This window comes from Peromyscus leucopus, chromosome 11 (genome assembly GCF_004664715.2).
Source record: "Peromyscus leucopus breed LL Stock chromosome 11, UCI_PerLeu_2.1, whole genome shotgun sequence".
Lineage (NCBI taxonomy): Eukaryota > Metazoa > Chordata > Mammalia > Rodentia > Cricetidae > Peromyscus > Peromyscus leucopus.
Genome location: NC_051072.1, coordinates 19,980,964 through 19,997,289, shown reverse-complemented (window position 1 = coordinate 19,997,289; position 16,326 = coordinate 19,980,964). Strand labels below are relative to the sequence as shown.

At 45.1% G+C, this 16,326-nt stretch overlaps 1 protein-coding gene across 4 annotated transcripts in view; it reads left to right on the top strand.

Annotated features, from left to right (window-relative positions):
• Drosha (drosha ribonuclease III) overlaps positions 1 to 16,326 on the top strand; it is a 119,315-nt gene that overhangs the window by 27,079 nt on the left and 75,910 nt on the right. For all 4 annotated transcript variants that reach the window (XM_028884400.2, XM_028884398.2, XM_028884399.2 and 1 more), the window contains 2 exons: positions 7,368 to 7,454; positions 9,972 to 10,058. In XM_028884400.2, the coding sequence (XP_028740233.1) occupies positions 7,368 to 7,454; positions 9,972 to 10,058 (174 nt within the window). The remainder of the gene's footprint in view (positions 1 to 7,367; positions 7,455 to 9,971; positions 10,059 to 16,326) is intronic.

The window sequence follows — 16,326 nt, the reverse complement described above, 5'->3', positions numbered from 1 at the left end:
GCGTTATTCTTAAGTGTTCTCAAACTGGATACACTAGCGTTAGTTTCCTGTTTTCATCAGTGGTTATGGATTGCCCCAGGGAAATGTTCTAACTCTAGCTATGAGGCTCACGTTCTCGTCCCCTGGGGACCTACCCTGTTTATGCCTGCAGGTAGAACTTTACCTTCACCATGGAACTTGTCAGAATCTTTATCTCTACCAGTGTTGAGTTTCCATTGACTCTATACCCCGGCCTTGGCTTCTCAGGGACACTCTAAGCTTGGCTGAAGGGATAGAAGGCCTTTACACTGGAGCTATTTGTAACGACTGTCTTTTGATTAGTTTCCCATCATTTTTTTCTTCACTATCTTTCCGATTTGTCAAATTATTTCCATTAATCTCAGAATTACTGTTTTATGATTCCACACATACCTACACACAGAATATGTAAGTTCTTAATTTCTATTTAAAACTTGTTTGATGGGCTGGAGAGATGGCTCAGAGGTTAAGAGCACTGGCTGCTCTTCCAGAGGTCCTGAGTTCAATTCCCAGCAACCACATGGTGGCTCACAACCATCTGTAATGAGATCTGGCGCCCTCTTCTGGCCTGCAGACATACATGCAGGCAGAACATTGTATACATAATAAATAAATAAATCTTAAAAAAAGAAAAAAAAACTGCTTTAAAAAAAAAAAACTTGTTTGAGGCTCTAATAAAGCTATGAGACTGCTTGATAATTTCAACGACTTAGTTATCTTTGGAGCCCAGCGAGTGTAGTGAGGAGTTTTGACCAAGTTTCACCTGTGGGCATCTGTTCCTGTGCCTCAGGTGAGGTGGTCTGACCTGTTGCTGGGGATCAGTGTCTGAGAAGAAGAGGGGGGTCAAGAGTAGAGGGGGTGGTTCAGCTGCTCTGCGGGCCTGATCCAGCCAGCCTGACAGAATTTCCTTTTGTTGGCCGGAATGGCCTTCATACCTTCGCATCCCTTGATCTCTATAGCAGCCCTTTTCAGGAAGCCCATGACCTTGGGAGAGGGGGCTTTGTAGCTGGGGGTGACCTCACAGGAGCTGTCCTGTGGACCAACAGCCGCAGCCTGCATGCCACCTACGTTCCCTCTAGCGAGGTAGTAGGCTTCTCCGGGATGGGAGCCTGAGTGGGCCACGGTATCAGCTGTATGCCCGTGGGCTATATCCTACTTGTTTGCTCCTGTACAGATAGAAGAGGCCTGGGTAGTCAGCTTGCTACTACTGATGGTAGCTTGTTCTCAAGGGGTGATGCCAGTGCTAACTAGCCGTTTGTATAGATGTTCACTAGCATAAGGTTAGCTTAGCTCGCTTATTTCTTGTTAAGTGGGGCCTGTGCTCTTGGGTTCTTGTGACTGTGGTCACTACACTCATGGGCCTGCCCTGTCTACTCTGGGATGGTGTGGGCACAGACATGATCGCCCTTGTCATTCTGTCTGTTTGGTGCCATAGTAGCTGCTCTCTGATGGTCACCATCCTGATGGGAAGTCCTGAAGTCCCTCCCTCTAGCCCACTTCCAAGTCTCTCCCAAGACCTTTTCATTCTTGATCATTTGGTCTTTTTCCTTGTAGACAAAGGAAGGAAAGGCTACTTCCTTTTCCATTCAAAGTACCCGATCGGGCATTGCTGGAACTGTTCACTGCAGAGATTTCCCCCTCATTGGGGTCTTTCAAAGTCATCGCAGAGCAAGACTGCAGTACAGTCCGTTTTTGTTTGCATCTGCATCCTAAATTAGCTTGTTTGTAAACCAGGCCTAAGCTTTTTCCTCCACCTGCATCGTTATATCCTTAGTCATCAGCTGAGGAGAGAGGGACGGTGATGCCACAGTGTGGAAGCCAGTAGGGATCTGGGCCATCTGCCAGACAGCTTGTCTGTCCCTTGTTCCTATTGTGGGTTTGATTCTGAATGTGCCACCTTCCTTTTAGGATGGATTGTTGCCTGTGCCACTCAGCCTAATTGCTTGATGGGATTGACAGTACCCAGTTTATGACAGGCAGGTCTGGACACATATTGATTTGGTGTTGTTCTAAAGCCAGGCCTTCCATACTAATCAGGTACACTACACTTATACCACCACCGCCCGCATCCCCCCAAGGCATGTAATTCTTTACTTCAGATGACCTGGCCTAGGTCCAGAGACCAGCATTGTCATTCTCTAGTGTGGTCTGCTGTGAGGTCTTTTGGCACCTTTTCCTGACCTTGCCATTGTGAATTGTGGGTCATAGCAGTAGGAGTGTGTGTGCGCGCGCCTAGACTTGCTAAGGTATTTTTCTGGGGCCCCACTTGATACTCCAGCTTTTTGCACCACCATGTAATTGGCCAGAGCACTCTTGTTGGGTGTGGGTTTGGGGTATCCTATGAACCTGTAAGAACGTCCAGATGTTAACGCTTCTTTCTTCATTGTAGGAAGTAGATGGTAGGATAATGTATCTTTTACTCTGCAGATGATGTCGTGGTGGTCTATAGAAAACTGAACTTTATAATAGTGTTGGCTGTGGTAGGGCCTTGAACCTTTGTGGGTTTTTTCTCTGATCCTCTGTAGTACATATGTCTTTATTAAGGTTTCTAGCTTGAGTAACATAATTCCGCAGAAATAATGGAACAGTTTGATCTGTAGCATGTCTGGACAATTGGGACCTTTATGAATATTGGGATGGAGATGTAATGCAGAGAGGTATTGTGAGAAATTCCAGTCCTCATTTCTGATTGGGATGGAGGCAAACATGTTGACTGAATGAGTTGCCGTGGAGTTTGGTTAATGTCTCATTGAGCCACAGTACTTGGCATAGCAGTTGCCATCAGAGCTGCTGCTTGGGAGAGACCATGGTAGCCTACTGTAACCCTTTAGGACCCTCTAGGGACTACTCTGGTGAATTCAACAGTACCAGTACCTCTGTGAGCCTTAAGGATGGCAGGGATCTCCATTATCTTGTGCAGGATTGTTTGTGGTTCTTGGGTTGGAGGAATGGTGGTGGTAATTTACAGTAGCTTTTGCCTGGTCAAGTGCTGTTATGGTTGCTCTTCTTCCACATTAGGACCCAGTGTGAGGAATAGTTTCATATGCCAAGTTATGTCAGTTCCAGTGAGCAGTCAGCAGCCAGGGAAATGACTGCTGGGTAGATCTGAGGTAGATTTACTAAACCAGACGTGGCCAACATTCCATCATATTACACCATCACCCACTCTTACTGGATGCAAGGATAACACATCTCATCCCTATGGTATCGATGATTTTTGGTTACTGTGTCCAGTACTCACTGAACTGCCTGGACATCCCTTTCCTACTTTGTACAGAGTCTCAAGGAAATAGTCATTGGACCGTTGAGCAAGGATAGGGTATTCATCACCAGTTGTAGTCATTACAATGTGCAGGATTTTTTCTTCTGGAGTCTGGTTACTTTTCCAGCTGATGGATTTCAGTCTAAAAATCTTGATGAATTTGGAACTGGAACTGGTAAGGGGATAGATAGTGTGACTGTTGAGTGGAATACTCGCCTTTAGACTCTTGGTTATCCTTGAGTTCTTCTGCTTGTATAAACTGCGCACTACTCTGGTTGATTGCTCCTTGTTTTGGACCCAGTGACAACATATTCTGTTAACTGTTTCCATGGTGCAGACCCCCTTGGCTGGTAATCCGACTTTACTGGTCATAATGATAATTATGTGACATGGCTTCTATTGGCTTAGTTTCCAGCTTGTGTCATCCCAGTTGTTCTTGACAGACTCTGACTACTTGTCCTGTGGTCTGTCCTGGCTGACAGAGGCGGCCACCACTGACCTTGGTGATGCAGCACTCCTCATCACCTAGCACATTTGTATCTGCATATTCCTAGTTGCAGGTACTACCTCCATCCCAGCATGCCTGCTCCTTCTCTTCAACATTTGGTTGGGCTCTTTGGGGCTTTCAGCATCTCTTAGATGCACCATTACATCTTAGACCTACCCTCGGAGGGAACTCCAGCATCTCTTGGTTTTATGTCTCGAGTTCTCCCAAGTCCACAAACTCTTCCTTAAGAGCATTCTCCCCATCTGGCCCTTGGCAGACCCCCTTCTGGGACATGCTGAGTGTTTCTTAGAGCTCCTTCCGGACGTAGGCTCCTTCTCCCAACCTCCTATACAACTGGGTTGTTCTGTGAAATAACTTGCAGCATAGGTCTGTTGGCAAGGAGGCTGATTGATGGGGTCTGTATGTGGGCTGAGGTATAGTGGACACTGCTGACAGGATCGTCCGTTGCCTTCTGGTGCAGGTGAGTGAGTGATCTAAACAGGGAGGGATGTGCCATCTCTGCAGAGTCAGGAGGTTCCGAGGAGTCTGGGGAGTTAAAATCTACCTGTCCCTGTCCCAGGTTTCCAGGGCCCTGACCTTGCCATAGCAGACCTACCTTGGTTGGCTGTCAGTTGTCCTAGAATTATGGCTTTCACAGGTAAGCTCTGGTTTGCTCCCAGCTTTTTCTGAGGTCTCACTGCCAGTGATGGGAAGTTCTCTTTGGATCTTCAAGAAGCCCTTTGGCATTCACATCTCCCCTCCTCTGCCATTACATTTTTTTTTTTTTTTTTTTAGAGCAGTAGTTCTCACAGTGAAGTTTTCAAATTAGTATCAGTTTAATCTGGAGCTTGTTGGAAATGTATACTGTCCACCCACCAGCTGCCAGGGGGAAAGTATGCTGTGATTTAATAAGCCCTCCAGGTGATTTCATGGCAGACCAAGGACCAAGACCATGGTAGAGAATATGGTATTTAACACTTGCCATCCATCTCTAAAATCCATGACCCTTTCTCTTGTAGACACCATTTCCTCTATAGTCCTGAATACTTGGTACCAGCTCTTCCAATGGTGCAGCCTCCCATTTCTCAAAGTCTGAAAACAGTAGTCGTCTGGCCACCTGATGCCAGGGTCATTTGTACTGTGTTTACTACCGGTGATAGGGACTCTTTGTTAGGTGGTGTCCTTATTATTGTCCTTATTTCCTTAGCTTATTTGTTCCTACTACCATCTGCTACGTCTTAGGTTCTCTAGAAGCAGAGCTAAAGTGTCTCATGCAAGGTTGGTGTGATACAACTCAGGTCTGGATTTCCAAGAGCCTCACTCCCTCAGCACAAATGCAGCTTTCTGAAACCTTTGCTCGATCATTTCAAAGAGCTTCAAGTCCCTTAATGAAGGAACACCTGGTAACTGCCTCAAGCCGAACACTGGCGCAAGAAAGCAGGACGGCTGCCCCAAATTCCAAGTGCAGTTTCATGTAGGGACTCTTCTGGTCAGTCAGTCATCTATTCCATGTGCCTGACCCGCTTTGGTTTTGTGTTTTGTGATGGTGTTGCCAGGATAAACTGCCTGAGCATTGGGCAGTACCCAAGACTCATTTGAGATGTGGATTGAACTGACGGGGAAACAAGAGCCCTAGGGCTGATTAACTGGGACCCCCCAGAGTCCCGAGCACAATGGCTGGATATTAAGGTGGGATGCCTATAAGCAAGCGAGTCTTCACTCACTTCTGTGGGACGATCAGGAGAGTGGATAGTGACTGGATCCCACTGGGAAACTCGGGATGCTCCACAGTTGGCTTGGTCGCTTTGTTCTGTTTTTTTGACCTGCTTCAGCTTTCTGTATGAACTTCTTGTCTCTGCTGTGGAAACTGCTACCAGGCACAGTATGGCAGAATGATTCTTAAGACCACTCTGGGCCCCCTCTTTGGAGGATGATTGACAGGAGGATGGTCTGGATGCTATGGGTAGGAAGTGTGCTCCTGGTTTTCAGAGCTGACTGCCAGATGGTGTGTCTCGAGTTGCTGCTATTTAGGAGTGTGGCTGGTTCCGAAAGTCTTGGCATCATGATGCCACTGAACAAGAGGCCTAAGGAAAAGCTTATCTGCAGAGAGTACAAGTGTTGTTTGTCAGTGGGGGATCTAGATGAGTATCTGCTGATGGGGCCCAGCAGAGCCCACGGAGTCACTGAACCTCGCCCTTACTCTCTTCTGCGGAGAGCATGGCCTTCCATGGAGAGTGCCACCCCCTGTGATGCCTGCCAGCAGCTGTTGGTGAGGTGTTCCCCGTGCCACAAACAGCTATTACAGCTGAGCACAGGTCTAATGTATGTATTCTCTTGCAGCATAAATTGCAGACTGCATCCTTTCGGTACAAACATAACAAAACAGTACACTCAAGTCTCCCAGGCACTTCTCAGAGTTGTATTACTCTGCTTGACTGATCAGGAGCTCTGTGATCTGTAGAGTGTTTATGCTGAGTGAGATGTTGTTATTCACCACTTAGGATATGGTTAAGGAGCCAGCTGCCACATACATAATTGGCTCAGATGAAAAGGCATTCACCCAGACACCACTGAGTCCACATAGAGGTATGCCCCTGGTATGGGTGCAATTCACAGGTGTAGTCTGCAGTTCACGGACCAAGAAATACAACAGCTGGTAGCCGACTACTAAATTAAGAATGTTACTGTAAAACAAGGCTTACCCTGGTGGGGCATGCACCCATCTTCCTGTACTCTGCTGCAGGAGCTGTTCATGGCCTGGTACATACTGCGCCCTAGTACGAGCCTCCTCACATTAAGGTCTTAAAGTGGGGAAGGAAGGGGACTAGGAAGACAGTCAGGCATGTCCCAAAGGATGTTTGCAAGTACTATCTCCACAGAACAAGAGCACCTTGGGAGCAGATGTTTTGCAGTTTGGTACCCTACCACTGGCTAAAGATCCTGTGGAGCTGATGGCGTAGCTGCTAAGAGTTAAGTCGCTCCTCGGGGTCTTTGCCCTGGAAAGGGCAAGGAACTCACACAACAGTAGTCCATCTACTTTGTGCTACTTTCGGGGCCTTTGCAGGCTCATCCGCCTTCTAAAGAGACCCCAGGCAGTTGCCTGCAGAGTGAGTAGAGCAGTCTCTACTGGTTGTATGCCAAATGGGGCTCCTGGTTGGCAAGCCGTGAGTCCTTCCAGACCCTCCTGGATGCTGACGTCACTTACATATCTACTTGTACTGAATAGAACCAGAGTATACCAATCATGGTTCCCGCTATGGGTACTGGGGGTCTAGCCCTGTCCCCCAAGTACTCAACTGATGACAGATGCCCATTCATTGAGACCATGTATTTGGTGGGGGACATAAAACCTGCAGACACTTCTGGTCACACTGAACACCAGATCACAGGTCCGTTTGGTTCCCACTTCACTAGTGCCTATGGGGAAGGTTGAGAACCCGTGACTAGCCACATCTTTTTGGTCACTTAGTTAATACATAGTAAAGTGAACAGGAACACACAGAAAAGCAGGTGTCGGATGTGAAACTGATGATACAGTTCCTTTTAAAAGACAATCATTTTCTACTTCATTTGTAAAACGTTCTCATTTTGTTCCCCCAGGCAATCAAGCCCTGTCGTCCCATGACCAACAACGCTGGACGACTTTTCCACTATCGGATTACCGTCTCCCCTCCTACCAACTTTTTAGTAAGTTACTGATGAAATCCCATTCTAGCCTAGGATGGCCTGGAACTTAGCTATGTAGCCCAGGCTGGCCTGTAACTTATGGCATTTCTCCTGCCTCGTTTCCAAAGTGCTGGGATTATTGGCATGAGCCGCTAATTCAGTTCCTACGTTGTTTTTACTTTTAAAATCATTATGTTGATAAAATTTGGCTTTATTATGATGTTTATTTCAGCTTTCCTCCCCCACATTTTATTATGTCCTTTTTATTTGTAATGGTACCATACAATAACCAAGTTTATAATAGCCAGTGAATTATGAAGCTGCTATTGGAGCAATAGAGTGGGAAGCATAAAGTAGGGCATTTCCATGTTTTAAAAGTCAGTGGGCGGCTTATTGTCTTGTGTCTAAATCAGAAAATTCAATGTCTAATATGACAGTATGGTAATATGGTATACTTATGCACACGTACTATGTTCTAGGTACCATTCTAAGTGGTTAGCACGGTTAATTTAATTTTCACAATCGTAACTGTGCATATATTATCCATACTATCCACTTGGGACGTTAGTTCCTATTTTGTAGATGAGCCTGAGTAATTTGCTCAGGTACTAGGTAGCGTGGTGGTCTTCAGAAGCCAGCCGTCTGCTCCAGTGTACATGTCTGTATGCTACCCTGTGCTGCATTGCCTGTCACATTATGGAGTTGGTTAACTCTGCTAATACAAGTCTTGATGTCAAAATTATTCATAATTACATATTTTAATAACTTTATGTAGCTATACTTCTTGTGTCATTAAAAGCTTTACCCGTGTAAATTGTGTAATTCATGATAATTACAGACTTGTAAAACCATCACCACAGTCTAACTTTAGAGCTTTCTTGTCCTGAAAGAAACTTTGTATCCTTTAGGTGGTATGTGTCTGTGGACTTGGCTAGCCTAGACGTTTCATTGAGTTCGTATGGTAACTGCTTTTTCTATGTCTCTGCTCTTTAACTTAGAGTATTTTTTTTTAAAGATTTGCCGTGTTGTGGCACGTATCAGTACTTCACCTCCCTTTCTCCTTTATGTTTTTTTATTCAGCTCAGGTCCCCTTGTGTACTAGGCAAGCACTCTGCCACAGAGCTGTGCAACCTACATCCTTTATAGTTTCTTTTTATGGCCAAGTACTATTCCCTTACGGAGTGTGTGTCTGTGCGTGCATGTGTGTGCGTGTGCGATGTATACACGCATGTGCGTGTGGGTGGGTGTGTGTTGTATAGCTGTAGCATGTTTCATTTGTTCATTTATTACGTTGATGGACTTTGGGGTTGTTTCCATTGTCCGCTATTGTGAATAATGCTGATAGTAGTATCTGTGTGGGACTAAGGACACGGCTGAGCAGTTTAGGGCACTTGCCGCTCTTCCAGAAGAACCTCTTTTGGCTCACAGCACCCACGTGGCTGCTCACAACCATCTATAACTCCAGTTCCCGAGCCTGCAAATGGAATGCAGACATGCACATGAAATAAAATTGGATGTGCAAGGGATTGGTGGAGACGGACAACAGGGAGGGGGGATGTAATATAATTATATTTTTATTACATTTTAATAAAAGGATATGTGTATGACTATATAGATGTTTGATATCCTTTGGGTATAAACCTAGGACTGAGAATGCTGATTTATCTGGTAACCATGTTTAATTTCCAAGGAATGGCCCATTTTTCAGAGTGGTTCTGCCATTCATTATTAATCTGTATTTCATCAGAATCTTCTCATTATTTTTAATTTAGTCTTCTTGAGTCACTCCAATAGAAAGTGATAGCTTATTGACAAAAGAGATGATGTGTATATGGATAATCTCTAGTTCTTCCCAGTTCTTATATGTAATTTGTGAAATAATGATGTTTAGTACCTAGGTAAGAAGTATCTTTTAGGCTACCAATCTTTATAATTTGCTCCACATTTATTTGACATTTAATATCAAAAGGATGGCTATGAAGACTGCCATAGAAGGAAGAGAGTCTCTCATGGTGAGATTGACATGTCTATCATGGAATTACAGATTCTGTTTTTAGGTCACTGAAGTCTTTGGCATTGCAGGGTCCCTACCCTACTGCAGTGTTTGGTGGGTTGTCTTCTCCTGGGGAGGATGGGGATGCAGCTGTGGGGTTGAGCTTCCGGCACTTTGAGGCCCTTGGACTCTTACCTATTGTGGTGTCAGTCTGTTTGTTCAGTTATGGGGTTAAAGATAATAAATTTCTAGAAAATGAATCTATATATAGCCTTTAATCTCCTTTATGGAGTACATAATAAGCATCACTGGTTATTTAAATATATAGTATTCTGCATAGCATCTGAAGTCAGAGAATTTCATCAAGCCAGAGCATTCCCTTTAAAATTAATCTTTAGTGTATGTTTCCTGATGTTTGGAAAACCATTGAGTCTACAAAGTTGCTTTTGTTTCTGCCTTGAGTTACTTTGTGTCTGGGTGGCTTCCTGCACATGCGAATGATATCATTAATTTAAATCCTGTCTTGTGTTCTTGTTTACTTTTAGACCGACAGACCAACAGTTATAGAGTACGATGATCATGAGTATATCTTTGAAGGATTTTCTATGTTTGCACATGCCCCTCTGACCAATGTAAGTATGTGCCAGGTGGCTCCTCCCTCCTTCTTCCACCTCCTGCCTCCCCTGCCTTTATCTGTCCTTCCCCCAAAGTAAGATAGATCCCCTTTATGTGTTCATAAGTTACTCTCCATCCCACCTGGAGAGCTGTGGGACGGCTGCCTCAGTGTGTCAGGTGGGACTGTGAGTCTGCTAATGAGTCACAGGTTTGGGTTACATTAAATGGTGTAAGTAAACGTGTTAGAATAACATTTAGAGAGTGTGAAAAATTGAAAGAGGAGGATAAACTGTGGAGTGATGTGATAAGCTATTTTTGGGTTGATTGTCCTTAAAGGAAAGTTGGAAGTTTTAAGGAGACGTGTGTGTGTGTGTGTGTGTGTGTGTGTGTGTGTGTGTGTGTGTGTCTGAGCAAAAGAAAAGAACAGGACTTGTTCAGGACATGAAGCCCGAGGTAACCTCACAAGGTTTCTGCTTTTGAATCCCGGGACTGTACCTGTGTTCAGAGACATGGTGTGACACAAGTGGTGTGGCTATTAGAGATGCTTTCCTGGGCATCAGTCCAAACGGATGCTCTGTGTCTGGGCATCAGAATTGTCCTGATTTGAAGTTGGGCATTGCCCTGCTGGTCTGGTCTCCAGGTTGGACAGTGGACGGCGTGAGCAGTGCTGGGAAGAGTGCGGCAGGACTTTACCGGGGCCGAGGGTCCTGGGGGGCCCAGTGAGCTGGGGTTCGGTGTGCTGCTTGCCTGCAGAGGGTCCCGTGGGGCCCAGGGAGCTGGGGTTCGGTGTGCTGCTTGCCTGCAGAGGGTCCCGTGGGGCCCAGTGAGCTGGGGTTCGGTGTGCTGCTTGCCTGCAGAGGGTCCTGTGGGCCCCAGGGAGCTGGGGTTCGGTGTGCTGCTTGCCTGCAGAGGGTCCTGTGGGCCCCAGGGAGCTGGGGTTCGGTGTGCTGCTTGCCTGCAGAGGGTCTTGTGGGGCCCAGGGAGCTGGGGTTCGGTGTGCTGCTTGCCTGCAGAGGGTCCTGTGGGGCCCAGGGAGCTGGGGTTCGGTGTGCTGCTTGCCTGCAGAGGGTCCTGTGGGGCCCAGGGAGCTGGGGTTCGGTGTGCTGCTTGCCTGCAGTCGGAAGCCGTCTCAGTGCTGTCTGCTTGGAAGCTGGAGTTTTCCAGAGAGACTGAGACTCAAGTCTTGGTCTTACCATGCTTCTATCCATCATTCCTTTTTACTTTATTAAGTAGAAATGACTCGAGGTAGTGATACTGACTTAAAACAGTGTTTTCTTATTTTCCTTATTTTATGATATATCATAACCCCACGGAAATGTTTTAACTTTTTGGATTTTTGAGACAAAGTCTCACTAGATAGCCCAAACTGGCCTGGAGCTGGTATAGGCCAGGGTCTTTGAACTCAGGATCCTCCCGCCTCAGTCTGTACAGAGTGCAGGCGTACACAACCATACCTGGTTTTATTTTGGAGAGTTTTTTTTTTTTCTCGGAAGATTATACTATAAATATACAAAAACATATACATATTGTTGTATCACTCCCATATTTGTCCCTCACTGCTCTCCCCCTCCCATCTCTCCCACTTAGTTCCTTTCTCTTTCCCCAAATAATTTCCTTCTGCCTTCATTCCACATATGCACATCTCCATCTCTATGTCTGTCTGTCTGTCTATGAACCCAGGTTTTTCATATCAGAAAATATGCAATATTTCGTCTCCCCATCTCCCTTACTTATTAATGCTCTCCCTTTTAGAACTCTTCCCTCTCATTTCCCCGTTTACTTTCATGTCACTTAAGATACTAGACATTTTTAGAATTTTAGTAGTTTCTTTGCCGTGTTTATGTGTCTCGGACAATCAAATTCTTTGTTTACCAAATTCCAGTCTTAGGTCTTGATGGCCTTTAGAAGTTCTGTAGTCTACTAACCTCCACTTTTCATGCCAAGTTTGTTGGCATGGAAATACTTAAGCTTATCTGTCACCTTACCTCTTAATTCCCTAGACGTCATGTAGCTCTCACTTTGACTTTGGGTCACCTGAATCAGAGAAGACAAACTGTGGCTTTGTAGATACCAATTTGGGGCCTGTAGTGAACTCCATTTGCTGACTGTGTGGTCTGACACTAAACTGTATGCTTTGGTTTCATCGTCTGTGGATAGGAGTATTAGTTACGTTAGGTGAAGGTTAAATGCACTGGCACATGACAAGTGTTTATCATGGTAATTGGTGCAGAATAAATATTGGCACCTCTCATTTTGGAAAGATATCAGACAGATGACTTTGAATATTTTCAATCTTTTTTGTTTTTTATTTTACATTGGACTGGTAATTTTTTGGGCCTTATTAATGATAGCTATGTTTAGGATTTTAGTTAAAGTCAGACCTTTTTTTTTTCCCCCAAAAGAAAGATTTATTTTTTAATATTTATTTTGTGTCTGTGTGTGGGTATGTGTGTGGGAGTGCAGATGCCCGTGGAGGCTAGAGGCATCAGATCACCTGGAGATGGAGTTATAAAAGGTTGTGAGCTGCCCGATGTGGGTGTTGGGAATCGATCTCAGGTCTTCGTTGGGAGCAGCAAGTGCTATTAACTGCTAAGCCACTGACTTATATTTAAAAAGAGAATTTTATTTATATCTATCTATCTATCAATCAATCAATCTATCTATTTCTATTTATTTATTTTTGTGAGACAGCTTTTACTATATGATCTAGATTGGCCTTGAAATATACATTTGCTTTTCTAGAGCAGTTTTAGTTTTATAGCAAAAGTGAGTAGAAAATGTGATTCTTTTTTTTTTTTTAAAGGATAATTTTTTAACATTTTCCAGCACAAAGTTTGGCACTGAGAGGTAGTTATACCAAATGAGTCCGTTTTTATTTGTTAAAAGAGATGAAACTGAAAACCAAATTACAGAATCCCTGACCTCAGCATGTATTTTATATAAATACTGAATGTCTTTTAAAATTTGAGGACTATAGTCATAACAAGGAGCCTTGTCATTTTTGTGAGTGATGTTGAGAATAGCAATTGAATTTTGAGTTGAGGATTCTAAAGTTCACAGAGCTAGAGCCATCAAAGATCTCTTGAATTTGAAATAGACTCCCATAAGGTTTTTAGACTGCATTACTGACCTGATCCATTTCTTAGAACGAGCCCATCAGCAGGAAGGGTCTAGAGGTGACGGTCCTGTGGACTCTTGACCAGAGCTGGCTCTGACAGGTAATCCGAAGGTCTTGAATTGAAGTGGATTGAAAGCTTTGCTGGCTAAGTGTGTAGCAATTCTGGGTGCATTGTATCCTGTCATGTAGGACACTTGTGGTTCTTTGTAATATCTGATGTTGTTTGGGGCTTTGACAATGTAAAAGGTGCATTAATTGCACAGTGTCACATAACATTCTCATATGCCCAAGAAAACCCTGTGATCATTCTGTGATCAAGAACTTGGTTGGGGGCCTGGAGAGATGGCTCAGAGGCTAAGAGCACTGGCTGCTCCTCCAGAGGTCCTGAGTTCAATTCCCAGCAACCACATGGTGGCTCACAACCATCTGTAATGAGATCTGGTGCCCTCTTCTGGTGTTCAGGCATAGATGCCGGCAGAACAGTATATACATAATAAATAAATAAATTAAAAAAAAAAGAACTTGGTTGGTTTTCCATTTTCCTGATCACTGATGATTCATTTCATCACTCACACACTAGAAAAAGTATTGATTGATTGTATAGATTTGGGGGGGGTATTAATGAATTAATTTTGCCATTGTGTGTTAGGGTTTAACATCACCATGCAGCACTGTGTGTGTGCTTTTGAGTAATCAAACCTGTTTTGGGAAGCGCAGGCATTTGTGTTAGTTTGTGGGTTGATGGAAGCTGCTCTGGTGACCTTTGAATAGCAGTGGATAGAGAGAGGACAAGTTCTCTGAGTCTCGGAAGACATGAGGAGGCTGTGAGCTGGTAAGCAGTGGTGCCTTTCCAGCTGAGGGCCTCTCAGGAGGCCTCTGGTGGTGTGGATGGAAGGCCCAAGCGTGCCCTGAGGAGCGCCCCGGAAGTGAGTTCTGCTGCGAGGAGGTGGGGACCGTTCTGTTTGCATCTTTGTGCAGTCCTTCCTCACAGACTAGGAAGGAGGACGGGTCTCACTTCTGCTCTTGCTCTGCCTGCCTCCTGTGTGTTTTTCCCTCCTGTGTCCTCTCTTGCTGGATGTTCCACAGCACCCGTGGTCTCCGTTCCGCTCTCAGGAGGTTTAACCGTTGTCGTTAGTAGCTTTGCCCTGCCCTCTCTAGACTGTCTTGTCTGTTGGCATGTGCTCTTCTTTTGACGGCCCCTCGGGCATTGCCTCAGTTAGGGTTTCTGCTGCTGTGCCCAAACACCATGACCAAAAGCAGGTTGAGTAGGGGAGGGTCTGTTTTACTTTGCAGCTTGTAGTCCGTCATCCAGAGAGGTCAGAAAGAGCAGACACTCAAGGCCGGAACTGATACAGAGGCCACAGAGGATCCCTACTTACTGGCTTGCTCCTCATGGCTCGTGGAGCCATGCGTTTCTTCGGGGGACAACTTTATGGATTTCTGCATTGGCATCGGTGCCATTGTGATCGCCCTGGCGACACAAGCCCAGGGATCCAGGACTTGTTCCCAGTTCTTTCCTCTCATGACAGAATGGTCAGTAAGGTCCCCTAGCCGTATTTAAAACCTGTCGCTATTTCCAGCCGTGCCTTGTGCGGGCTGTAGCCTGGTCTTCTGGCCTTTGCACTCTGGCCAAGCCATTCCCACAGTTTACGTCATGGCCCATCTGAGTGTAAACTGAGGTAGTCTCCTTTGTGGATGTACTCGAAAGAGATTGGATGTAGTGGTGGACCCTGGCCCCAGTGTGGTCTATAAGGATGGCATGACTGTTCCTTTCCCCCAGCAGCGTCTGGCTTCTCTGTGTGCACTGTGCTCTCTGAAGAGCTCAGTGACCTCACAGGTCCCTTTTCTCTGTGTTCCAGTACCTGCACCCCTCACCTGGATGGATGTGTCTATGTACCCTTGGGTTTGTTTCTCCCCGCCCGCCCGCCCCCCAATATCTTTGAGCAGATTCTGCTATATTTCTTTGGCTGACCTAGAACCTACTGTCTAGACTAGGCTGTCCTCAGCTATCCTGACTGTACCTCCCAAGTGCTGGTATTAGAGAGGTGTGCCTGGCTTCCTGCTGGTCTTACAAAGCAACCCAAATGTTAGCTGGACCTCTCGTGCTCTTTCAGGTGCTGTTTTTAGTTGTATTTACAATGCGCCACCTTCTCTTTGTACTTGTTTACATTCCTTTTCCAAATCCCTGCCCTTTTTCTTTTTTGTTTTTGAGATGGGGTCTCACTTTGCTTTCCAGGCTGGCCTGGGATTCATGATCCTCCCGCCTCGGCCTCAGGAGCTTTAGGGCTGTAGGAGTTATGCCATCTTACTGGACTCTAGCTCCTTGGTTTTTAATACAGGGCCTATGGCTTATTCTAAAGTTTGAACCTTATACAGATGTTAGTAAAGAATGGGAATTTTAAAACCAGGCTAAATTGTGTGCCAACTTGTAACTCTCGCGAGTATTTTAAATGTCTGTGGGGTTAAAGTAGGTTGTAAAAATAATAGTGTACTAAGCATGTTGCTTTGGTTAGCTGAGGACTGGGGACATAATATGTCCAGATGTTGGAAATGAATCCCATAGTAAAATTATAACAAAAGTTAAAGGTAGCAACCACTGTATTTAAAAAAAAAAAAAAAAAAGAATAAGAAAGACTAAGAGCTAAACTTCATTTCCAGTAGATGGCATTGTAAGACTGTTTTTCTATTTTCTTACTATCCTTTTTTGCTGGGAGAATTAAAATTTGTTTCTTTCTGACAGCTGTGGTTTGTAAAAGTGATTACAATGTTCCATGGACAGATTGCTAAGCCAGAAAGAGCGTGTAACACATCTACAGAGCCTCTGGTTTCAATTACTGTGCCCAGCTAGCCAGCTCGGTCACCTCCTTCCTCCCCTTCCTCATCCTTTTATTCATTCAGAAATCTATTTATGGAGAACTCCTGTGTCTAGATCCTAGGCTAGTGTCTGATGATGCACTGGGAGGATAAGACAGCTGTGGATTAGTTCATGCTGGGCCTTCAGCTCCTCCCATGCTCTGGGTATTAGAATGGGGAGTGAGGAGTGTGTTCTCTGGTAGGTAAGAGGTGGGTCTAGAATAAGAATTTCCACTTCACCAGCCGCCTGCTCCTTTATGCAACGCCCCCGACCCAATGGTTCTCGTAGTTTTTTTTTCCTCTCTCCCAGTGCA